At 48.7% G+C, this 25,840-nt stretch overlaps 1 protein-coding gene across 7 annotated transcripts in view; it reads left to right on the top strand.

Annotated features, from left to right (window-relative positions):
- MAPK8 (mitogen-activated protein kinase 8) overlaps positions 1-25,840 on the top strand; it is a 956,840-nt gene that overhangs the window by 110,609 nt on the left and 820,391 nt on the right. For all 7 annotated transcript variants that reach the window (XM_069611178.1, XM_069611175.1, XM_069611180.1 and 4 more), the window contains exon 3: positions 451-628. In XM_069611178.1, coding sequence (XP_069467279.1) covers positions 507-628 — 122 coding nt within the window. In that variant the 5' untranslated portion in view covers positions 451-506. The remainder of the gene's footprint in view (positions 1-450; positions 629-25,840) is intronic.

Genomic DNA, 25,840 nt, shown 5'->3' with positions numbered 1-25,840 from the left:
TGTGCACACATCCCTGTGCCTGCTCTTTATTCAGACCCCACGCTTGCATTCTATTGACAGCCACCTCTCTTGGGGATTTCTGATCCTGTCATCCAGACACGAAGCCCCCCTCTATCTGTTCTTGGCTTAGGCACCTGCTACATACATCTGCAGATTCCCTCCATTTGGGGAAGTTTCCCGTCTCTGGGCTGCACATGAACTGGGAGGCGCAATCCCGTCCTTGCTATACCCACTAGGTGTCCGCTATCTAGAAAAACCCACCTTGTGCTCTTTTCCTGTGCTGACCCTGCATGACGCAATCCTTTTTGTGCGCTCTGCAATTACGCCATTTATCTTGTCTCATTATGCCAATTCTTTGCTCTCTTTAACCTGGCTACCCAATACCACCCTCTTCTATTCCTTCTGTGGGATTCAAAGATGGGGTTTCTTACATATGCTTTCTCTCTACAGGTGCTGTCTGAGTTCTAGGTTTTGAATGAATTGGTGGTATTCTCGCCCGTCTAACCATGAGCAGAGGAAAGAAGGACAGCAACTTCTGTAGTGTGGAAATAGGGGATTCCACCTTCACTGTCCTGAAACGCTATCAGAACCTAAAGCCCATTGGCTCTGGAGCACAGGGAATTGTATGGTAAGCCAAAGAGAGGGTACTTTCCTCAGTTTTGCTGTCAATAATGCACTTCCTCCAGTTAAATGTTAACTGATACTGTTGCTATGTAAATGTCCATATTCCAGGGATATGCGCCACATCTGAAGTAAGTTGATTCTAAACCTGAAAAAGTGTTGGTGGACTGTGTGCTTTCCTGTGGCAGAGATTATAGTAAGCGTAATTTTAAAGTCTCTTCTTTGGGGCAAAAAGTCTTCTGTTACTTTTGAACAGTTTACCTTAATGAGAGAAGAGAAACCATCTGTAACCAGAAAGGCTAAATTGTTCAAAGTCCCTTCCTCAGCTGCCACGGAATCTAGGGACTGTTGCTTTTTTTTCTGCTGTGAGAAGTTTATCTTTTAAATGCACGCATACACCGTCTTGGGCTAACAATGATTACATTTATCTAAAAAGACAGCAGCAAATGTTGCAATACATGCCTTTTGTTTACCAACACACGTTTAGAAGAGCCATAAAGGCAACTGCAGATGTCGATTTATTCATGAAATAAGGACTACTGTTCGAACTCCCTGTTAAAAAGATGGCTTCAACTTTTTTATTGTGCTGAATCCTGAAGCTATGGCTGAATTTATAGTATATATCTGCCTCCCCAATCTGTCAGTGTATTGAGAACCTGGAAGGAAACTTGCTTATGAATTAAGATGGACACCCCTCTTTTCCCCTGACATGGAGAGTGCACTGCTACCCTGACCCACCCTCGACCCAACTTCTCAGACTCCGCTGGTTTCTTGCAAAAAGATAATATCCCCTTGTATATCTCGCATGTAGTTAAGCATTTGCTTCCTTTTGATTGGGTGGCCTAGCCCTTGAATAATGAGGGTTTTAAATGTAAGGGAAGTCATCATGGTGTCAGGGGGGGGGATGCCCACACTCCCTGGGTTCAATGTCTGGATCCCTTGCCTTAGTCCACTGCCACGGTGGAGGTACATATGGAAGATCATGCCCAATAACACCCCAAACCCTAAATAAAAAATAGAACACTGGGACCAACAAATTATGTCCCAGTACCGAGCAAAGACAGCCCATGCTTTGGGCCATTCAGGGAGGGTCCAGGGACCACCTCTGTTTCCCATGCATACCAACGCCCCCACATGGGGGACAATGTGTTGTCCAGAAAAAGAACCAATACCATAAAACACAAAACCAAAATGGGGCAGATGAGGCCATGGTGGGAGCTGGTGCTTTGTGCGTCTTCCCATCTGCAATCTGCAATCTGCCAATCAGCTCAGTTCAGTTCAGTGGAAGAATGGAGGAGCTGCGTGGACTACCAGTTTCAGGGTAACATAATGTCCTGGGTGTCCTGTTAGTGGCTATCAAAGGGTTGGGGCGTACCTTCCACATATTACCATTCCGCCTCCATGACTCCCGGAATTACCAGGGCATTACACGGAGGCGGAATGGTGTTAATCCCCATTCCCATTGAGTCCTACAGGACTCAATGGGAATGGGGAAGTGGAAACACCGACACCATCTTGTGATGGTGCTGGTGTTTCCACGTCCGCCTGCAGGTGGGAGGTGTTCAACCCACCAGGTCAGACCTGGCGGGAAGATCACCTACTACCAGCTGGACTCTGGATCGGGCGCCCGGAATTAACAGTGGCAGCGGGTTTACCGCCACTGTTAATTCTGGACCGCCCGACCCGTAATGAGGCCCAATGTCTCTTATTCACAATATCTTTTCTTTGCCTTAGGCAATGCCGGTTGTTATGTTCCTGGATTACCTCCTCTTTGCTTGGGTAATGCTGGTTGTAATCGTGCTTCAGTATTGCCCGCTCTTGCAGGTTGCAAAGTATTGCCCCTTCTTTACTTTGGTAGGGGTGTTTGCCTTCAATATATATTTCAGGCCACGAATACTTTAATTCATTAGTTTAGCATTCAATATGACTGTTAGCGCACCCCAGGGTCACCTAATGCAGGCCAACTCACTGTTCTTCTCTTATGCGCCCGTTCGCCCCGCTGCCTTTTCGGTTTTCTTCTCACACCTCTGGTCCTTGGAGCTTCACAGCTCCAGTCACATTCCAGATGCCTGCGCTGACTCAAGCAGGAGCTTGTCACTTCTTCTGTGTGCTCTGGTGAACGCCAACCACCGGAGCGGGGCGCAGCAAACAGAGCTCCTCTCTCTCGCGGGACGGGCCAGAGCTGCATCGCTTCCTGCTGCGCATCCTCTGCAGAATGAAGCCTCATCTTCTATGACTCGAAGCACTGCACTCTCGGGTGCATTCACAGCAGCGGTCCCGGTATCTTCTTTCTGCACCTTCCACCTCTGCTGCTCAGGTCTCCTTTTGCTTCTAATGGCCTGCACCTGAAGAGGCCTTATATATTCAAATGTCCCGCTCCGGTGTAGGTCATTAGAACCATTAGCCTGCACATCATAGTTCTGCGCCTCTGAGCTCCTCTTCCTAATCTCATTTCTGAAAGAATTATGGGACTGGAAGTCCCAACTGTTCTTGCTCTTTTCTTAATTTTAATATAGGCCATTACGACTGTGGGATCACTAGGGAAATTAGCTAGAGGGGTCTCCCAGTTTTCCTGACCCGAGTCACCCCGCCACCCCATGTGATCCTCCCACAGAACACCACCCCCAGGGTCAGGAAGCGCCTGCCTTTCCCTGGCCACATAAGAAGAGTGCAAAGCAAAATAAAAAAGTTGCCACAATGGGGGAACTCCCGTCCCCTGCGCACTCTCAATGGCTGAAAAACGCCAAGTACTAAGGAAAAGAGTATCAATTGATTTGGTGTGGGTTAATAGGAACTAAGGTAGTCATTAAATAGAGCAGTTTAGTGTATATATTATAGACCATGTATTTATAGTAGAAAGAATTTTTTTCAACAAGGTTCCGTTATCTTCACAAATTCTTTTTTTAATGATACCCAACGCGTTTCGAGCTGCAATGCTTTTCATCAGGGGTTCATATTTGTGATATATAACTGTAGTGTGACAAAGAACTATAATATATGAATGTCACAATATGTATTAATCATGTAGAATACAATTTTAAGGTACTCGAAGCTTGATAGATCACCTTCAAGGTATTGGGATTCCATTAATGTGTAACTCAATTATCCATCCTATGGACGTGGTCCAATGGACTCATCTAAAGAACTGCAAAATGATAGAAAGGGACTCATTTAATAGTGTTTCTACTGTGCGCATACAGTCTTAGTCCTGGCCTGACATGCACAACGTGCTGTGTCTCACCTCTCCAGGTTGTGTGTTGATTGAACACATAAAGAACTTCAGGTTCCACGTAGTAGGAGAGGCTAGTTTAAATCGGGTAATGTTCCATCTGTGGAATAAGAACATAAATGGGTGTTGAGTGGTGAAAAGCACTCCAAAACTTGTCAGGGTCCTTGGAAGAATACCCTCTGATTCATCACAGTGCCTTCAGTCGTCCTTACTTTCATACCTCTATCTTCCTGCGCTATATTTAGTACTTTTCATAAGTTGTTAGATGTGAAGGATATCGGGCGCATTGGCTTGTAAGAGCTGGGACAGTTCTGCTTTTTCACAGGTAACTGGAGGACTATATGCCATTGAAAGACAATCCACTCGCTCTTCCTTTTCATGGAACTGTTCAAATCTTTCATTTTAGCCCAAATCCTGAGTGTTTTTCAGATGCGAGATTGGCACTGTGATACCTGCCAGAAGGCCCTCACAGTCCCATTTGGCAAATGCACAAGCAATTTCTTTGGCTTGTGGCTGGAGGGTGACCCTACCAGTTCTGTGTGGGGCCTTTGTATCTGAGCTCCAAGTCTGGAGTTTTGACCATAAGGGTAGCAGTCTACTATGTTATGCAGGCAGGTGTCCAGATAAGATTTTGAGTTGGGAGTGCTTTACTCTACTTTTAGGAGTTGTAGAATTTTTCAGGTAGTAAAGTTGTTCTTGTTGAGTGGGGCCTTGTTAAAAGGTAGAAAAAAAGGTTAATTTCAAAGGCACAGTTATTTTTGTGGAAATGATGCTTGTTTGTTCCTTGTAATTACCTTTGAAAATTTAAAAAAAGAAATCTTCTGGACCCTCAACAGATCAAATGACGCAAGAAGCACTCCTCTGTATGGATTTGCAACTAATGCCTCTGGTTTGAACACACACACAAGCAGTGCAGGTTGCAACATTGGGTGCACATCTGCCTATCTGCTACTACTTTTATTTTTGGTTGGGCATATTTGTCTAATTTTATGAAGTAAAATAGACTGCTGTGCACCTTTTCTGGATGGCTGGTTGCAGTGTGGATATCGCAGCTACCCCTTACTGGATTGTCTCTGCTTTCACCTAAACTGCTTACCAGCCCTAATGGCTTTTCGTTGCCTTCACATCTGTTCAATTCAAGTCCCTCAGAGAATGTGGAAAATCTTACCTTTCCCTGTGAGCCTCTGTTTCCTTAATAGACTGATGGACTACATTGTGGGGAATAAATTGGGTACGGGGTATTCACATGTCACCTGGAATGACTGCCGTCATGCCTCATGCTCCACGATCGACACCTCAATCTCTATTGGCCAGGCGGTATCATGCCTTGTGCCTGCCAGGGCTGCGTGCAGAGCACCGCAGCTTGGGTCTACACCTCCTAGGGTGCCGCGCTAAGGTACAAAGACTCATGCCCGAAGTGACAGCAGTGCAGAGCTTCCTCAAAAGCGGAAGTAAAGCAGTTACCATCTGCAGCGGTCTGCTTCTCATGCATTTTATCTCCCAGCAGTAGGTAATCCCACTGCTGGACCAGGCCAATCTGGTATCTGGGGACACAGAGAAAAGGGGTTAGGGGAGGTGTGAGTCTGGTCACGATTTTCCACGTGTCTCTGCGCGTCTATCCCTGTTCTTTCTTTGCAGCCTGGAGGAAAATCTGATTGATAGTCCTCCTAATTTTTCATTCAAGAGGTTTATATACATGGGTTTGCCTAGTTGGAAGGGAGATCTGCCTGTCTGCCTCTATGCCTTTCAGATCCTGATTGTGAAAATCGTTACGTTCTCTGAATCTTTATGCTCTAGGCACCTCACCTTTCCTCTATTCTTATGGCATCCATTCCTGATGCAGACTAGTCTAGATCATATTACAAAGCAGCTTTTTGACTTACAAAAGAGGGAACATGTGTCATGGTCGTAAGCGGATAAATCCTTTTAAAGCACCTACCTTGTGCATGCTCCAGGCCCCACGCATCCCTTTTTCATGCAGTGGGACAGGAGCCTACGTGAGCAACTGTGCATTTGAGACACCTAATCACCTTCTTTTTTTTTTCTCTCTTGCATTAAAGCCCAGAGGTTATGGCTTTTTGGCACTGCATGTGGAAGAGTGTACATAGTGTTGCATCCGCAAATGGTGTGATCATTGCCTGGGCCCAGATCACCTCAGACCTAAGTGAGTGCATTGTGACTCTTTAAGTGCTTTCACTCCCGACGGGGGAGAGCTTTCCTCAGAATTCCCTCAGAGGAATTTAAAGTCATCATTCCAAAGAGCAAGGTAAGTACGCCTGACAGGGACTCTGGTGAGGGGGCTCCTTCTCAGGGAGGCACCAAATCGGGAGGGGCTCCTCAAAGACCTGCACCAGAGCTCGCTCTAATAGCCCAACATGGTCTACTCCCAGCTCCTTGTTTGATGGCCATTTGGAACTGCAGTGGTGAGTTCCACGATCTTCTCATCCTTACTTGTGGGGTTGGCGGACGTAAGGGACAGGTTGGTTCGGCTGCTACCTGATGATGTGCTTTCCACCCCAGAGGGTCGATAAAGTGGGATCCTACAACCCACTTCTTCCCTGAATAGAAAGCATTATAGGGTCGAAGACAGCGTGTGAATAGTGTCCCACAGGGGACGAAAATACCCAGAAAGCTAGGCTGTGATTACTTAAGCTTGGAAGGCTAGTGCACCTTACTGATTTATGGAACAGAAACCTTAAATGCAGACTCTGAAAGTCACATTAATTCCTCAGGGAGAAAGAACCCTGAGAGTGTGAGGTGTGATGAACCAGGCACTGCACGATCAAGTGCCAGCCACTGATGCCGTGGAACCAGGTGCTTAGAATGGAAGAAAACCAAGATGGTATTGCATGCTGCGGACACCTTTTGAAGCCTCATCAGCTCTCATTGGGGAAGAGGAGGAGCAGCGGTTCATTGACAAAAACCAAGACTTCCCTAGTAATAGATTAATAAGTGAAATTAAGGATCTCCCAACACCTTACCATTCGACAGGGAGAATTCAAACTCCTAAGAATGGTTAGCCATTGTAGAAGAAAGGTTGGTGATTAGACTCTCTGTATGCTCTAAAAGATGTGCCGACTCATTAAGAATTCTGTCAACCTTGCTGCCTGGAAGGTGAAGTTACAATGTTGGATCAGGTCTGAAAATACCGGCAGAGTATCTTGGGGACGTGAATCACTTGAATTAGAAAGTCCCTCAAGATGATTTGAAAACTGCCTCTCATGACCTTGGGGAAATGCTCAAGCAAGCTTTCCACCTGCATACCCGAGGGTGGTGAAGTAGAGGTCCTGAGTCTGTGGCAGGCAATCATTGCGAGATTGGTTGCATGAAGAGGTCTCTGATTAGGCTGGGGCAGAAATATCTATTCAACCAGATCCAAGGGCCAAGGCAGACCAGTTTGCATCCTGATCTAGAGCCAAAGTCCAGGAGGCGAGGCCCAGGAAGGATCAACTTTGAATCCTGATGAAAGACAAGGCCCCGGAGCAGCCAGATGTGCATCATAAGACAATCCAGGGTCCTTGCCTGTGATGGACTCTAAGGAAGCTGCTAGAGAAGAGGCCTGATACGTTGCTCTGTTACGACTGAAATCTGGGCGAGCGCTTTTTCAATATGTAGATTGAAGGGAGTCTAGGCTGTGAGTAACTGTTGTTAAGTCGTCTCAGAAGATACACTTTTTGAAACCCTGGGTTCATAGACCAGGGATGCACTCTCAAGCAAAGGTACTTGTTTTGGACAATACCTTAGAGACTTACTTATAGATTACGTCAGCCTGGAGGCTAAGGATTGATGAAGACTGTGTCACTTCATTGCCTATTGTTTTCTGGAATAGGGTGTTTTAGGGAGGAGATGAGGGTTTGAAAGAGTAAGGTTTTTAAATGTATCTTTTAAAGTGACACGTGCAAGAAATTCCACTTTGCGTTGTGCCTTCACATTTATATGTATATGTCGAATTACCTTTGTTTATTTTAAGGGTTTATCTTAATCCATGTAGGAGCTTGGCAAAAACTTGCCTTTATAAATCTGGGAACTGAGCAAAAGTGTCAAACCTTACCTCACGCACCTACTGTGTTTGCTCGCCCTGTCACACCTTTTACTGTTAGAATTCAATGAGGCACTGAGCTAGCAGATAATCACTAGCCTTTAGGCTAGCCTTTAGGCTGGTGGGGGTAGAGACAGTCCTCCAGAAGCACAGTACACACCCGGAAAACCTTCAATGGCCCACAAATATGCCCATTTCAAATACTACCACTTTCTCCTTGGGCCACCTATGCTATGGTAAGGAGATGGATGGAATCAATGGCACTCCCACATCACGCTTATGTAACTCAGTATCTGGTACGCCAAAGAACTCGATTTCCTTCTTTTGGAAACCTTACACATGATGAACATTCCTTAATCCTTGGAGTCCCTGCAAGGAAGGATTTGGTTTCTTTCTGCATCTTCAGGAGGCTTAATTTCATATTCCCATGTAGAAAGAGGATTGGGTCATTGAATCTTAAACTTGTGTGAGGGGGGTCAACCTTTCCATAATGGATATCTTCCTTGTGGGCCAAATGATACTCGGACAATGTTCACCAAAGGCTTATCCGTGTTTGCAGTGCCTCTCAGGCTGCAGGGCATCCATGTGAACTCCTGCCTCGATTTAAGGGAGCATAGCCCCTTCGAGAACTCTCCTTTAGTAAAACATTCTTCAGAAGTACAACCCTTTTGTTCAAATGTTTTACAATAAATCAAGACATCTTATCATTGCACACAGAATACATTTATTAAACACAGTGCTTGACACAACTCTATGGTTGTGGAAACGCTAGCCCCAGATGTGTGGGGCCATTCAAGAAAACAATAGTTTTTCAGCACACACCCATCATTCAAGCCATTTGAAAGCAGACTATTAGAAGTCGCCTCCTGTATTCATGTAATTCCCTTTTGGAGAGACTGGTCGTGAGAAGTGAATTTTCACTTAAATGGTTAATGGGAACAGCATTGAGTCTCACCAGAGCTTCTAAAGTTGGATTCTTAGTTGTTGAATGCTCTTTAGTGGTGGAATTGAAGACCATATTTCTGTGGGCTGGAGGGCTACCTCTCCAAACTCTAATCACTGGCCTTGAATGAGTCATTCTGAATGTTGGGCACTTCCTTCAGGTGCACAGCTTGTGGTCCACACTGGAGAAGGGTGATACGGTAAATGTGTTGCAACTGAAGGCCTTTTTTCTAGCCTGTAATCCTAATCCTCCTCTTGATGTCCTTGACAAAGTGATGCAACTTTATACTGACAATGCAACATTCTATTTTATTTGAAGAAACTGGGAGGCAAGTGCTACCCTTCATTTGTATCTGATGGCTATGGCACGGGACCATTGCGAACAGGACTTTCCATGTCATGGTGTATGTCAACTGATTAACAGAGAGATAGAGGTGTCAATATGTTCTCCTCCATATTGGGAACTGATATGCAAGATGGAGTTTAACATTTTCCTATATTGCTGTTCTCAGTTTTGGCTACTATCAAAGGGAACACAAACTGTATGGATTAAGAAAAGGTCAATTTCTGATGCTTGTTAATCTGCTTAGAATCACATGCTGTGCATATGGTCCAACATGCACTCATAACCACAGAGTATTGCATCTTGTCTTTCGGGGACCAAAAGGGGATGTCAGCATAGGTGTGCCTGTAACATCCCTGTCGTGATGTGTAGTGTACCCAAAATCCCTCACGCGCCGAGGTCCCTCAGATTGTTTTTTTCCGCCCAGATACTGGTGGCCCTGTAGCAGAGCTCTTCATAAGAGACATTGTTTATCTTTATTCTGACTTTGCCAGTTATTTCCCCTTAAGTCACTTCGACAGCGATTCAAGCAACCTCGATGGAGACTACGGGAAGTTTTGACGGCAGTGGATTTCGGCGCCTAAGATCCGGCGGCTGAGCCATCCACATGGCCGGACCCTCTGGCCGGCCTACACAGTAGGGCGAGTGGGGTCGGGTGGCCATATCTTGTCTTTCCTCTTTCCCCCTCTTTGACCTCTAGGTCTGGTCATCTTTGTTTATACCTTTCGCTATGGAAAGGATACCATTTAGGTTCTGCCCTAAGTGTAGGGTCCGGTACCCATGGAAAGACTAGCACAGAGCATGTAATTCTTGTCTCCCCTTAAATCGCAACGAGAAGCGGTGTGCGGCTTGTAAGCTCCTTCGGCCTAAGACCCTTAAGGAGTGCTGTGTAAAGCGATGGGCTGCGTACAGTATGTCGCGGGCTGAACCCTCTTCCCGCCACCGCCACACCCGCCGTGATGGGAGGCACTGACGATGACCAAACATCTGTGTTGGATGTTATAGACCTTGAGGCGGACACTTATAGGTCCGCCACGCCCGTCCCAGACCCCTCAAGGCCTGACGCAAGTCTCGCTTCAGGGGCAACACCCGGCGATAGGGGCGTACAGAAACCACAAACACTAAGCACACAACCCCACCACCGATGTCGACGGTTCTGTCGAAAAAGGTGAAAGCACCAACAGGGGCATCGAAAATTTCGGAGGATTCCTCTGATCGGGTAGATCAGCAGCCTTCCCCGCATCCGTAGCAGCGTCTTGCGACTGGGCACTCCAAAAAAAGGGCGCTACCTCTAAATCTGGTTTACACGCCAAAGCGCGGTCATTCGACACTCCGGCGTCCCCTAAGGTCCTGGTAGGCCCGAAACCTACTGCTAGGCCTCCTTGCCTTTCCACAGGCCAGAAATCTACCGCTAGGCCCTCTGACGCCACGGTAGGCGGTAAATCTACTGATGATCCTTCTGAACCGTTAACTCGCACCGATTCGGCAGCGATTGAGGAAAGTATTGCGAGGATTTCTTGGCGTATGGGCTGGTACCTAAGACGCAGTCGAAACGCATGGAGCGTGCAGCGTACAAGTCTAAAGACACGCCATGGTGCCCCAATGCTTGCGAAACCTACAAGGACAGTCAGGAGCCTCTGTCCAACATCCTCTGAGACAAATTTCGACACCAAAGAGCAGATGGCGACATTTTCCACCTTTTTGGGCTGTTCTGGTTCCGCTAAGTGGACAAGTGAGAAGTTTAAAGGGTGCATGGACCATCTTGAAAAGATTGTCTCACTTTCTGAGCTTCCTTCCCCTAAGAGATCTCATGAAGACCCTCTTTTGAGATCAGCTTCAAATTTCCAGGAAAATCTTGGGTCTCAGCCCTCGGCTTCTGTCCACGATGAAGTTGTGGTCCAGATGGACACTTACCAGTACATCTGTAGCGAAGAAGACCCTTCCTTCCTGCAGGACTACCCTGAGGAGCAGGCGGATGCCATGGACAACTGGGAGGAAACCCAGCAAGTGGAAACGGAGCCATGGACGCTCCCCACGCAAGATCAGGACACTGATGTTCTATGCCTGGATTCTCCTCCAACCACCCCGGCTCGCCAGGCCTCGCCTGTAGACTATCAAATGGCCTTCAATGCCATCTTAAGGAAGGCAGCAGAGCACTTTCAGATCACTGCTCAGGAGGCGGTACCCGAACAAGACTTTGTGGAGGACATTCTCAACGAGAAACCCCCCTCAAGCCAAGCCATTCCCCTCCTAAACTCTGTTAAAAGAAGATTGGCTCCCTCCCTGGTCACGCCAGCTCAGTCCTGGGCAGTGAACCCAAGAGTGGGAAAACTATTTCGCTCAGCTCCTTCGGACCCTCAATATATTAAAGGTCACGCCACCCCCGACTCCTTGGTAGTTACTACCACCTGGAAACGGGCAGGGGTACCCCTTGCTACGGGGGAGGCACCTCCGGATAAGGAATCTAAAAGGTTGTACGCTCTAGGTAAGCATGTTACCTCGGCAGCTGCAATCACCACACGCATAGCGAATAACACCACGCTGCTTGCTAGTTATGCAGACGCACAATGGAACCATGTACAGGAAGGTCTCTAAGAGGTTCCTGAACCCACTAGGTCCAGGCTTTTCACCATCGTGGCCGAGGGCAGGCATGTAAATCAGAATATAATCAAAAACACTCTGGACACTGCTGAAACAGCAGGCAGGTCGCTGGCCCAGGGCACTCTACTCAAGCGACATGCTTGGCTTCGCAACTCAGGGTTCAAGTCTGAAACACAGGCCGCTCTTATCAACAAACCCATAGAAGAGACCAATCTCTTCAGGAAATCTGTTGACGATGCCCTGGAGACGGCCAAGAAAGAGTATGAGACTCTTAACTCCTTGCAACAAATAACTCAGAAACCTTCCCCCCCAAAGGGGAGGCGGTTCTTGTCGGTCCTTTCGAGGGCAATCCCGTGCAAGTCAGAACAACTACAATACGGGACACTGGAACTCTGGACAAACTTCCGGAAGCCCCGCCAACTACCCACGTAGGGGTCAACGATGCAGCAAAGGCAGAGGCCCCAACCCCAGAGGAGCCGCAGCCTCTGGTCAGAAATGACCATCGGATCCAGGTGCCCTCCAATGTCACCCCGGTCAGGGGGCGTTTAACATCTTTCCTCACAGCATGGGAGGGGATAACTTCAGACCAGTGGGCTATAAAGACGGTCGCCCACGGGTACTGAGTGGAATTCGCCCGACTACCACAGTTCAAACCACCACGCTCACGACGCCTCTCGCCGGACCATCTGTGGATCCTGAATCAAGAGTTGGAAGCGCTTCTGGGAAAGGACACCATAGAAGCCGTCCCTATTCTTCAGGTAAACAAGGGTATTTATTCAGTGTAGTTCCTTGTACCCAAAAAGGACCTTACCATGCGCCCTGTTCTAGACATGCGCCCAGCGAACAAATTCATAAAACCTCAAAAGTTTTGTATGGTAACGCTACAGGAAGTGATCCCACTGTTGTAACAGGGGGACCATATGGCAACATTGGACATGAAAGATGCATACTTTCATGTTTCAATGTTGCTAGCGCACAGGAAATATCTAAGGTTTGTGATAGAGGACAGGCATTACCAATTCAAGGTGCTCGCCTTCGGCATTGCCTCGGCGCCAAGGATGTTTACAAAGATCCTGGCAATAGTGGCAGCACACTTGCGCAGACTATCCGTCCCGGTTTACCATTACCTCCACGACTGGCTCATAACAGGGCACTCTTACGACACATGTTTTTTGAACACCCAGAAGACCGTAGACCTTCTGTTCAGGCTGGGATTCTCTATCGACGAGAAAAAGTCCAGTCTAGTCCCCAGTCAAGTAAAACAATTTCTGGGGGCTCTAATCTCTCTGCAGCGGTGGTCGACGGAAAACCTCTTGAAGGGGAAGTCCTTCACCGCCCCTGCAGTGGAAGCCACTCTCACGACAGACTCACCTCTCACTGGTTGGGGGGGTGCACCTGTTTCAGCAAACAGCACATGGAGTGTGGTCCCCACAAGTAGCATCCAACCATATAAATCTGCTAGAGCTATTAGTGGTGTTCAAGGCACTGAAAGCCTTTCAGACTCAACTACAAGGGAAGACAGTTCTGGTTCCGACAGACAGCACCACAGCCATGTATTACCTGAACAAAGGGGCACACACTCTCCAGGGCTATCCAAGCTGTCCCAAAACATTTGGATGTGGGCTCTCAAACACAAGATGTTTCTGTTGTCCCAACACATTCCAGGGGAACTCCATCTCCTGGTAGACGTGCTCAGCAGAGCCTTCCCACTGCCCATAGAATATGAATGGCGTCTGCACGAAGACATTGTGTCCAACGTCTTCACAGAATGGGGCTTCCCAGAGATCGACCTGTTTGTAACCCAGGAGAACGCCCAATGCCAAGTCTACGTCTCCAGGTACCCCCAGAACCGCTCCAAGGGGAATGGTCTCTGGATAACATGCTCAGGGAAATTTCTTTACGCTTTTCCCCCCGACTCCCCTACTCAACAAGATAGTGCACTAGATGCACCAGGAACTAGTCACCATGATATTGGTAGCCCCATGTGGTCCCGCCAACCCTGGTTCGCTCATCTAATGGAAACGTCCCTCTCCCCAGCAGTAAAACTACCCTGCCCATACAACATGTTGTCTCAGGACAGGGGGGCGACCCTACACCCATGCCCACAAACTCTGAACTTAGCTGCCTGGCTCCTGAGATCATAGAGTTTTGACACCTTCATCTCTCTCAGAGATGCATGGACATTCTCAGGGAAGCTAGGAAACCTAACACCCGCTATTGCTATTGCAGTAAATGGAAAAGCTTTGACATCTGGTGTAATACCAAGGGCGTCAATCCCATCGATTGCTCGCCCACACACATTGTGCTGTACCTAACCCATTTGTTAGACGCAGGACTGGTCTTCAATTCCCTAAAGGTTTGTCTTGCTGCACTCTCAGCCTACACCACATCACAACAGAAAGTGTCAGGAAAATACTGGTGATTAACCCTTCAACTTAACTACCATGGTCCCCCCCCCCCCCCCTCCAGTGCCAAGGCCTTTTTTGGTGATTTTGGTATGTCGCCATTCAATGCCTTGTAACATTTTTGTTACATGAGATATCTTGGCCAAATTTGGCCCCTTTTTCTCCCACATGTAGGCGGTTGTAATGCCACCCAGGAATCCTAGGTTGCTGTAGGGGGATGAAAGAAAATAACCAAAAAGGGCGAAACTTTTGGGTTTTTTCAAAAAATGCCAATAAAATGATGTACAAAGAAGCCTGTGTTTTTTTCCTTGTAAGAGCTAGGAACAAATGGTTTGCTGCGCTGAATTTCCCAATTACCGGGCTTTCAAGAACAGGTTGAGTGGAAACGAAAACAAATTATTTTGATGTGGTTATCAACCGTTTTGTGAGAGGTAGGCGATTTTGGCCATTTTTTCCAATTGGACATGCGTGGACGGAATGGAAGAAGAGAGTAGGAAAGCCGAATTGGAGGACAGAAAGGCATACATTTCTGAAAAGTAGACAAAATTCCAAGTTTAGGAAGGGGTGATTTGCGCAGGTCAGGCAACAACTAGGTAGGGGAAAATTCCATAGTTTGGGGAAAAAGCTGGAAAATGTCTGAAAAACAGGTATGTGGTGGACATGGTTGGCTTGGTACGGCAATGGCTTCTATGAATTTTGAGAAAAACAATGCTCTGCTACATTCCCCCGGACTCTTGCAGTTAGGAAATCACACATTTGTTTTAGTGTTTCACAAAACAAGCAATACCACAAGCCAAAAACTGAGCCATGGTACACAGGAGTTTTATGCTTACAGCCTGAACAGTCGCACTTAGCATGTGTAAATCAGGAAAACCAATGTGGTGAGGAACGGCAAGCATACATTTTCTGAAAGAGCGCAGGCAGACCTTTTCAAGGGTAGGTGACTTGTGTAGGTTAAAGTGTATGGTGCCTAAAGCAGCGACTAAATGTAGGGCACATTTGGGAAATGAAAGGGTTGTGTGACAAAGGGCATCAGCAAATGGGTCAAAACGTTATGAAAACCATGAAAACACAACAAATGTCATACCTTGCCGCGTTCCCATAGGTGTCCCGACGAAAACAGTATCTCACATGTGTGGGTGCCCCTACCTGGGCGCAAAGGGGAAAGCCTAAAACACGGCTAACCCCAAGTCTTTTTTCCGACAGCTGATTTTCAGGATTATTTCTGAAGCGCACACCATACAGATATAGGCCTAGGGTGTCCAAGCCACAAAGGAAAACTGGGAACCCCATGCATTTCTGAAAAGAAGACACCCGTGGGAATCCAAAGGTGTCTGACTTAAACTAATCGCCCCAGAATGTATTACCCACAAGCCCCACGAAAGATCCACATGGAAGAAGGGTGCCCAAGGCCAGGGACGTTACCGCAGACTTTGTTGGAGCTCTGGCTGGCCTGCATTACAGCTTCTCCCCACCAGGGAGTCCCCGCAGTGTGCCAATACCTCCCCAAAGTGAAAAGCTGTAATGCAGCCCAGCTGCAACTCCAGGATGGTTGCAGGTGATGTCCCCGGCCTTGGACATCCATGTACCATGTGGGTGTACCGTCCCCTAAGCACAGCGTCAGCTCCAGGGAGCCCCGGCAGGATCCCCATTCCTTCCTGGAGGTGACATCTGTAACGTAGCACAGCCAGAGGTGCAGCCTGGCCTTGCAGACGGACAACCCACATGGGAAACATCCGCTCCCAGGGAAACGCCAATGTTCTGCTGGCATGGGGGGCTGTTTGTGGCTTGCCCCTGCAATTGTGTCTCAGCCCACCAAAATATCTGCCCAGACGGCCCATTCCCACCCACATCACCAACAATCCAGCCCCTGTCTCACAAACCCCACTGACAGTGGGCCCTAACCATAGAATAATAAAAAACAGTACTCGGATAACGTTGCAGCTGCTCGCATAGAAAAAGCTGTAAATTAAACAAAAATCATTTGTTACCTACGGTCACCCCAGCAAAAACAAATCTACACTCATACTTTCCAATCACGGCCCCTCTTGCAAGCCATTCCAGGGAGAGCTGCATGAGGTGCCCCCCCACACTCCATTTAGGGTGTGGGGAGAGGCCCACCCCAAAACTTCAGACAGGCCCTCCAATGGATGGGGCAGTAAGGTATGGGCACCCTGGGGACAGATTGGCACACCAGTGTGCCCATCTGCGTCAAGGGAAGTTTGGTTAAAAAAAAAGAACAAAAATTGAAAATGGTAGGCTGCACTTTAGGGGGGGGGGTTAAGGGACACCCTAAGCCGCCAGAGAATTTTGTAATGTAAAGGGGGGTGCACCCCCCCATCCCAAATGGAGGAGGGCCAGTCTCAAGGGGGGGGCTGTCATGCACTCCTCCCTCGGGTCAGGTGTCCCTTCCTAGGAGCACATAGGGATGGCTGCATTACATGGCCCTGTCTCCATTGTGGGTGGGGGCAGGGGGCCACCACCCATTCCCATTAGAAAATTCCCCGTCGATTTGTGGTTCCCCAAAGCCCCCCCCCCCTAAAATGAGGTCTACCATTTTCACTTTTTTCCTTTGTTTACCCAACTCCCCTTGGCGCAGATGGGCACAATAGTGTGCCATTCTGCCCCCAGGGTGCCCAAAACGTACTGCCCCTCCCAGTGGGGGGCCTGTCCGACATTTTGTGGTGGCCCTCTCCCCCCTCACCCCAAATGGGTGGGGAGGCACCTCATACAGGCCTCCATGGGCCTCCTACAAACGGCTGTGTGAGGTACACCCCCTCCATTTGGGGTAGGAGGGAGAGGGCCACCAAAAAATGTGGCACAGGCCCCCCCATTGGGTGGGACAGTAGGGTTTGGGCACCCGGGGGCAGATTGGCACACTAATGTGCCCATCTGTGCCATGGGAAGTTTGGTAAACAAAGAAAAAAATGGACAATGGTACACTACACTTTAAGGGGGGCTGAGGGGCACCCTAAACCTCCGGGGAATTTTCCAATGTAAAGGGGGGTGGCCCTCTTTCCCCCCCCCCCACACCAAATGAAAGGGGGTCCATCTCAATCAGCCCTCCCTCCCTGGGGTCAGATGCCCATTCCTAGGAGCAGATAACTGCCCCCAGGGAGGGGTGTATACCATGGCCCCCCAGTCCATTTTGGGTGGGGGAGGTCACCCTCTTTCCATAAAAACAATTCCCTGGTGGTCTAGTGGGGCGGGGGGGCACTCCCCCAACACCATCCATGTTTTTCCATTATTTCTTTTTTTTTTCTTTCTTTTTTTTTAAACATATTTTTATTGATGGTCTCAACAGTTGCATTAGCGCACAGTGAACACAATATACAATCGCATACATAACAATATTTTCGTTAAATGATTAACAGTTGTCATTTAAATAGTCGTTTCAGTATCTGACAGCATATCACAGAGGTATGCCCTAAATGAGCCCCAGATGACTTTTGGCCTGCTTGTGCTCGATTGGGTCAGTACATATTGCTCCTCGCATTCGTTTATGTAGGTTAACTCCCGTAGGAAGGTGTCCATTGTGGGGGCGGCTGGGCTCTTCCATGCCTTCAATATACATCTTTTAGCTATGACACATGACACATTAAACAGCCTTCTGATTGTTTCGGAACATTTACCGATGTCACCGAATAAGTATTTTTGTGGGGTCAAGTGCGGGGGGGATCTGTGTGACTTCGTTTAGCATATTCACAACTCCTTCCCAGAACCACGCCACGGCTGGACACTCCCAGTACATATGATAGGACCCCGCTGCCAGGGACGCACACTTGGGGCACTTGCCTGGGTCGTCGGGCGTGAATGTAGCTATCCTAGCAGGGGTATAATGCAGTCTGTTTAGAATTTTAAACTGTATTTGACGAAGCCCGGCATTAAGGGAGACTTTTTTCGTAAGCGCACAGTATCTTGCCCACTTTTCTTCTGGTATTGGCATTTTCATGTCGGTTTCCCATTTCCCCCCTCACCTGGTTTACCCCAACGGAATGAGTCTGTATTGTCTTGTAAAGTTTGGAATTTCCCAACCCGCACTGTGTAGTGGCCAGCCGCACGCACAGGTGGGAAGGGAGTTCATCTGGAAATGACGGCCAGCGCCTTTGATATGCTGATCTCATTCGATAATACTGAAATGTCTTGAGCTGCCCACCTCCCATGCACCTAGTGAACACCTCAAGGGTCGAAAACTTCCCCTGTATGTACATGTCACCTATTTTCATCTCCATGCCAGGGTCCCAGGTTTCCTGTATGTCGATGTCAAAAGTGGGGGGGAGGCCAGGGTATTTCCACAGGGGTATATCGGGGTTATATGGGATCTCTATTTTCAGTCTTTTGTATATTGCTCCCCAGGCTTTCACCGTACAACTCACAGGATCGAATTTGCAAGAGTCTTTATGTCTAGTATTGAAAATCACTGACCTGATGTTCGTGGGCTCGGTGGTGTATTCTTCTATTTGCGTATGAGGGGAGTTGCCACATTCATCGTACCAGTACTTTGCAAATTGTGCTTGTGACACAGTATAATAGAGCTCAAAGTCTGGTGCAGCTATTCCCCCCTTCTCATATGGCTCTGTCATCTTCTCCCAGCTGATTCTGGCTGTCTTCCCGTTCCACAGAAAGGACACCACCATGGAACGAAGTCTAGAGAAGAACTCTCTCCCCGGCCATATAGGGATATTTACAAATAAGTATAGTAGTTTCGGAAGTACAATCATTTTAAGAATGGCAATTCTACCGTGTAATGAAATTGGAAGACGGCTCCAGACCTGCATTTTAATGTTAAGTGTATGCAGCGCCTGGTCGTGATTATCAATGTATAATGTTTGTTTATTGCAAGAGACCAGCACCCCAAGGTATCTGATGTGATGTTCCGACCACTTAAGGCCACACATGTGAGCTTGGCATTTTCAGGAGCGAGTGAGGGAGAACATTTCTTATTTGGAGCTGTTGACCGTGTATCCCGAGTATTCTGCAAATTCGTTGATATCTGCCATGATGGGAACAATGTTTTTATCGGGTTCTCGAACATAGAGTAGAGTGTCATCCGCATATAATGATATAATTTGGGTGGCTCCCTTCAGCGTTATGTCTCTGTTGTCATGCCTCAACCGTATCGCCGCTGCCATGGGTTCAATTGTCAAAGCAAAAAGGATAGGGGAGAAGGGGCACCCCTGTCTGGTACCCCTGCCCAGTTCAAACATTTGAGACATAGTTCTATTCGTGTATACTTTCGCGCATGGAGCTGTATAAAGCAACTTGACATATTGAATGAAATATGGGCCAACCCCAAATGCCTCCAACACCAAGAACAAATACTCCCAGGAGACCGAGTCAAACGCTTTCTCGGCGTCAAGGGAGATCGCCACTGCTTGTTTGTTCGGGTTAATCTGTGACATTATGCCAAATAGCCTACGCAAATTTAGGGCGGTGGACTTTTGGGGAATAAATCCGCTTTGATCTGTGTGTACTAATAATGGCGTGATGGGTAGCATACGGTTTGCCAGCACTTTCGCAAAGATTTTTGCGTCCACATTTATCAGGGACAGGGGTCTATAGGATGACATATCTTGCGGCCGGCGTCGAGGTTTGGGCAACACCGTGATTATGGCCTTGCGCATTGTTTGTGGCAGCGTTTGTTTACCCAGGGCTTCCCCCCACACCTCCAGCAGAACAGGGACCAGTTCTTCCCGGAATTCCTTGTAGAATTCCACTCCCAGGCCGTCCGAGCCCGGCGCCTTACCAGACGCGAGCCCCTTGATCGCCTCAGCGAGCTCCTCTGCCGTGACAGGTTGCTCCAATATCAGCCTATTTTCTTCTGTGAGTTTGGGGAGCCCCAAGGTGGCCAAATAAGCTTTGATCTCATCAGGGGATTTCCTATCTTTATTCGCATATAGTGTTTTATAGAACTCTACAAATTCATCGTTTATTCCCTGTTCGCTTGTCACGAGCACATTTTGCGCCGTATGGATCGATGCAATCGGGGCCACATGATTTTCCTGCTTAACCAGATTGGCCAGCATTTTCCCTGCCTTGTTGCCCTCCCCGTATCTCCGAGCCCTGGAAGGGGCTGCCATATAGTGCACCTCCCTTACCGCCAGTTTATCAAATTCCCTGAGAGATTTATGTATTTCAGCAAGGGTGTCTCCACCGTGTGTCCGGCCATATGTCTCCTCCAGTACATTCAGTTCCCTCTCCATCCTCTCCATGTCCCGGCGTACCTCCCTTAGAAGGCCCGTTGTTTTAGATATTAGGACCCCTCTTTCCCACACCTTGAATGTTTCCCAGACTGACGAGATATGGTCAACAGACCCTATGTTGTCTGCAAAGAAATTGGCGATGTCTGTGTGTAGGCCTTCCGCCACGTTTGGGTCTTTTAATATACCAATAGGCATTCTCCACCTTCTAGTCGGCTTAGGGACGTCCCTGAGGGTAATCTCCATGGTCACAGGGGAGTGATCAGATAATGTACGGGGGAGGATTTCGCAACTCTGTAGGGCATGTGTAGTATTTGAGGGGACAAACCAGTAGTCTATACGTGACTCACTATCATATACGGAGGAGTAGAACGTGTAACGCTTGCTTGTTGGGTGGAGCACTCTCCAGGCATCTAGCAGGGACAGCTGCTGTACTATCTGCTTCAGAGCAAGTGCCGTCTTAGACGGTGGCCTAGGTGTCTTGGCGGACCTGTCCAGGGTCTGGTATAGCACCACGTTGAAGTCCCCCTGCCCAATAGTATGGTAGTCACTTCATGTTTAGCAAGGATTTCAAAATGTGCAAGTAAAAGTCTGGGTCTTCAAGGTTGGGACCATAGGTGTTTACCAGGGTTGTCTGTTCTCCAGCTATTTCCCCCCAAACAAGCACATATCTGCTCATCGAGTCCACCAGGTGGCCTTTCTTGATGAACCCTAACGATTTGTGAATCGGGATGCTTACCCCCCTAGACTGTGAGGAGTAATTCGTGTAATAGCGCTGCTTGCCCCATTTCACCAGTATTTGGTCATTAATTGAGCCCTGAACATGCGTTTCCTGTAGCAGTAAAATTTGGGGCCGTGCCTGCTGACGTAGTTGCCCACCTTTCTGGCTTTCATTGGATTGTTTAGGCCTCGGACTTTCCATGTCATTAGTTTAACCTTTAACCCAACACCCATTTCCTACGTATATGCATTGTATTGTATTGTATTGTGACAACCATAGCTGCATGTGCAATCAGGACTGGAATGGTGCCTGCATCTGTGAGACCTTTTTCCAACAAACCTACAACCTTCAACTGCGCAAACTCTCCACCCAGACTGAAACTCGCCTGGGCGGTGATCATAACAAGAAAACTTCCCCTTTTGCCCTCTCCCGCCCGCCACCCACATCATCTGTCCCAACTTGACGATGGACCCAAGCAACTGATTGGAACGTTCCTGAGGGTGCTTTGTTGCGGAGCAATGCCCAGCCGTCTGGCCGCCCACGCAGGAGACTCTACAGCCCGGTTGCACCGGATTTTGGTCCAGTTTGGCTGTGTCGACTGCACAGCGGAGAGAACATGTGTCAGCTGGAAGGGGGGATGCCTCATCCTTCCACCGGATCGCCTCTGCCTTCACCCGGGCAGGGTCTTGCATTTGGGTCTCTTGCGCGATCTCTGGGGGGGCAGTGAAATAGAGGCCTTAACATATGCCATCGCCTCTGCAGGGTTTTCAAAAAAGTGGGCTCTGCCCCAATGCTGGATTCTCATTTTCGCAGGGACAATCAAGGCATAGGGTGTATTGCGGAGTCGTAACAGTTTGTTGACCATTTCGTAGGATCTGCGCTGTGCTTGTATACTTGCAGAAAAGTCCTCATATATATGTATCCTGTTGTCTTCATGGTGTAGTGTCCCCTTTTCTCTTGCTAGACGAAGGATCGTGTCTCTGTCCCTATAGTTCAGGAGGCGCGCAATGATGGTTCGGGGTGGAGCGCCCGGCTTGGGGGTTGGTGCCAGGGTGTGATGAGCCCTTTCAACGAGGAAGTGGTTGGACAGGGAGTCTTCCCCTAATACGGATTTCAGTAATTCTTCCACCCTCCTTTCCATGGAGCCCTTGCCAAACGACTCCGCCACTCCAACAATACGGATATTATTCCGGCGGGACCTGGATTCAAGATCCTCGCACTTATTCTGCATCTTGCGTAGCTCCGTCTGGAGTAGGGCTATATCACGACCGTGTTGTGTGAGCACGTCTTCATTTACACCTATCCTGTTTTCTGCCTCCGAGATGCGTGCACTTTCCTTTTCCACTCGCGCTTTCAAGGAACCAATCGTCACCACTATGTCATCTAGTTTCACGTTGACGGCCAGGAACCCATTTTGCACAATTGTTGCCAAGCGGTCTAAGGGGTCTGTGTTTTGGACTTCAGAAGTTTGTGTTGCCCCTCCTGGTATCTCCTGTTGTTGGCGGCTTGTGTAGGAATCCATTGGTCCGGTCTTTCTTACCCCGTCGGCTTTCTTCTCAGTGCGGCCCGTTAGGCAACGTTGCGACTTCCAGGGTGGACTGTGCTTTCCCACGTATGTGTGTTGCTGACCGTCAATGACTGCCCGCAGCAGTTATCCTGTACGTTGTTAGCGCACCACAATGCAGGTGTGGGGGCAAGCACTGCCTCTCTGCGGGTGTACAATCTCGCCCCAGGGGTGTTGTGTTGGACTGCTGTGGTCTCTGTATGGAAAAGGGGCTTGGTCCGGGGTATGTCGCAGCGCTCAGCCCGTTACCTCGTCTTTCCCCTCTATCCAGGGGGTCCAGGAGCACTTCTATCCCGCAGCTCCCAATGTGTCCACTGCGTTCCTCAGCCGGGGTTTGACGCAGTGCCACCGTCACCCACACTGTCGCCTTCCGTGCAGGGGTAAGCGGGTATTAGGGAAGGAGTTTGGCGGCCCTCCGAGCTCCACTGTCCAGAGTGTACGTGTATAGGAGCCCAGGGCCTGTCTAGTCGCGTGGGCGATCTACCACAGTGTCTTTGGCATTCAATCGGGCTTTAACTACCGTCTCGCGGCACACCCCGTTTCTCCCCGAGGCCACAGGGGCAAGCAGTGTTTGTTCCCGGGGGGTCCTGAGAGGAGGATGTTCACTTCGGGAGTGATTCCCGGCGTCGGGTTGCGCTCTCACTTGCAGCGTCCCCACGTCCCTTACCGATGCAGCAGCGGCAGCCTCCGTCTATACTAATCCGTACCGCTCGCCCCCACTCCCGTAGCACGGATGTATCTTGTACGGGGTGCTGGCTCCCGGTATCTCCACCCCCCCGATCGGCCCACTTCCTTCACCAGCTTCATCCTAGCTGGGCTTATCCGCGGGGGGGACCAGGATCCGAGGGGGCAAGCGTTGTCGTCGCAGTGTATTTACGTCTGGTTACTCCTGCAGTCTGAAGCCCGGTGTGGGGAGGTCTTCGTTCCTGCTTCCGCACATGCGAAAAGGAGAAGAAGCGGAGCCGGGCAGCACTGTGTTTCGGTGGGCTGCCCGTCCCCCACCAGGCCGATCCGCCGCTGCGAGGCTCGAGTGAGAGTCGCCTGGAGCCCACTGGCGGCCGAGCCGCGGCTCTACAGGCGCTGTAGATGCAGACGATGATATCTCCGAGGTCCACGCTCACCGCCTTCACAGGGTGTCTTCCGAGGACCTTCCCCCGCAATATTCTGTAGCAGCGCGACGGCCAGCGCAAACCTCGAAGGATTTATGAATTGAAGGATTTCGATCGAGCCGGAGCTCTTCACCTAGGCGGCCATCTTAGCTGTGCGCAACAGCGCCCCCCCATTATTTCTTTTTTTCTAAGGGCCATTCACTAGGGGCAGCTGGGCACCAATCTGCTCCAGGGGGGCCCTAAATTGCAAGCCCCATCCTACACTTTTCTGGTGCCCCCCTCCAATTGGATGGTGGCCCACCTTATATACTCCTGCCTGGGGGCACAAATGATCACTCATCTGCCCCCAAGGGTCCCCATACCTGTGGCCCCTGGGGTTGGATTACAGTTTTGTGTGATCCCTGCGTGCCAAAAAGGACAAGGTATCTCGTCCCTGGCAACACAGAGGTAATGTCAAGGACGAGATACCTCATCCTTGGCACTTAAGGGGTTAAAGCCTTTATGGAAGGGCTTAAGAGAATCCATCCCCCCATTTCTCACCCAGCTCCTAGTTGGGATCTAAATGTGGTTTTAACCAGACTCATGGGATCTCCCTTTGAGCCAATGCATAAAGGAAGTCTGAAACACATTACTTACAAGGCGGCCTTCTTAGTGGCTAGGGTTAGCGAACTACAGCCCCTTTCTGTTCTAGACCCTTTTGTTACAGTCTACAGGTATAAAGTAGTTCTGCGCACTCATCCCAGATTTGCGCCTAAATTAATCTCAAAGTTCCATGTATCAATCGATCGAACTACCCCCTTTCTTCCAGAATCCCACTGGCATGGCCAAAAGAAGCCTACACACACTAGATGTGCGCAGGGCAGTCATGTTCTACCTGGAAAGAACGAAACCACTGAGGAAAACAAACCAATTTTTTGTTTCAGTGGCAGCTGGTAGAGAAGGTTATCCTGTCTCTAAATCGGCTATCTCAAGGTGGATTGTCAAATGCATCACATTATGTTACACTCTTGCTAAGAGAGAACTGCCCTTCAAGCCTTGAGCACACTCCACTCGGAGCACTAGGGCTTCCATAGCATTCATTGCAAATGTTCCCCTAGAGTCAATTTGCAAAGCGGCAACCTGGAGTTCTGTACACACCTTTACAAAACACTATTGCCTAGACACTTGATCTGACTCTCAGGTGGGACAAGCAGTATTAAGACATCTTTTCTCTACTGTTCCTTCTCACAACCCACCTCCAACTCTGGGTACTGCTCGCTAGTCTTTGCACAGCATGTGATTCTAGGCAGATTAACAAGCATCAGAAGACATGCATTACTCACCGTAATAGCATTTCTGATGATTGGATCTGCTTAGATTCACATGCGCCCTCCCTGCCTCCGCGCTCAGGGTTGAAGGAACATAGACGTCTTTTAACTTTCTCTCTTCATGTACTCAATCACAATAGCCTTGGGCTCCCTAATGGCCGAAAAAATACAATCGGAGGGACCTCGGCGTGTGAGGGATTTTGGGTACACTACACGTCACGATAGGGATAGTGTTACAGACATGCCTATGCTGACGTCCCCTTTCGGTCACCGAAAGACCAGATGCAATACTCTGCGGTTACCACTGGATGTCGGACCATATGCACAGCATGTGAATCTAAGCAGATACAATCATCAGAAATGCTATTACGGTGAGTAATGCATGTCATTCCATGGGGGTGCCTTTCTTATGAGTTGTAAGGCAAGTCCATGTATGCCTTTCCATTCATACCTTTAATTTACAGTTCTGAAGAATTTCAAGATCACGCAGCAAGGATTCTGATTGCCCCCGTAACTTCTGGTGATCCAATCTGCTTCTCAATGTGTTATCTGTCTTTGAGAAAAGACTTCTCTATCGGGAGTTAAAGTTGGTCCTACAGCCCTTACTACGTTTTATCATCGCTCACCTTAAGAGCTTGATTCCTGAGTTTATTCTGATAAATCCTATGGAACTCTCACTAAATCCCTGCATAAAGTCTCCTCCCAGGTGGCCAAGGAAAGGCAGACGCTTCCTGATCTTGACCTTGGGGGTGGTATCTT

The sequence above is a fragment of the Ambystoma mexicanum genome, chromosome 8 (assembly GCF_040938575.1).
Source record: "Ambystoma mexicanum isolate Mex_15411 chromosome 8, UKY_AmexF1_1, whole genome shotgun sequence".
NCBI lineage: Eukaryota > Metazoa > Chordata > Amphibia > Caudata > Ambystomatidae > Ambystoma > Ambystoma mexicanum.
Note: the sequence above shows the minus strand (reverse complement) of the source record. Positions and strands in the feature narration are given on the sequence as shown.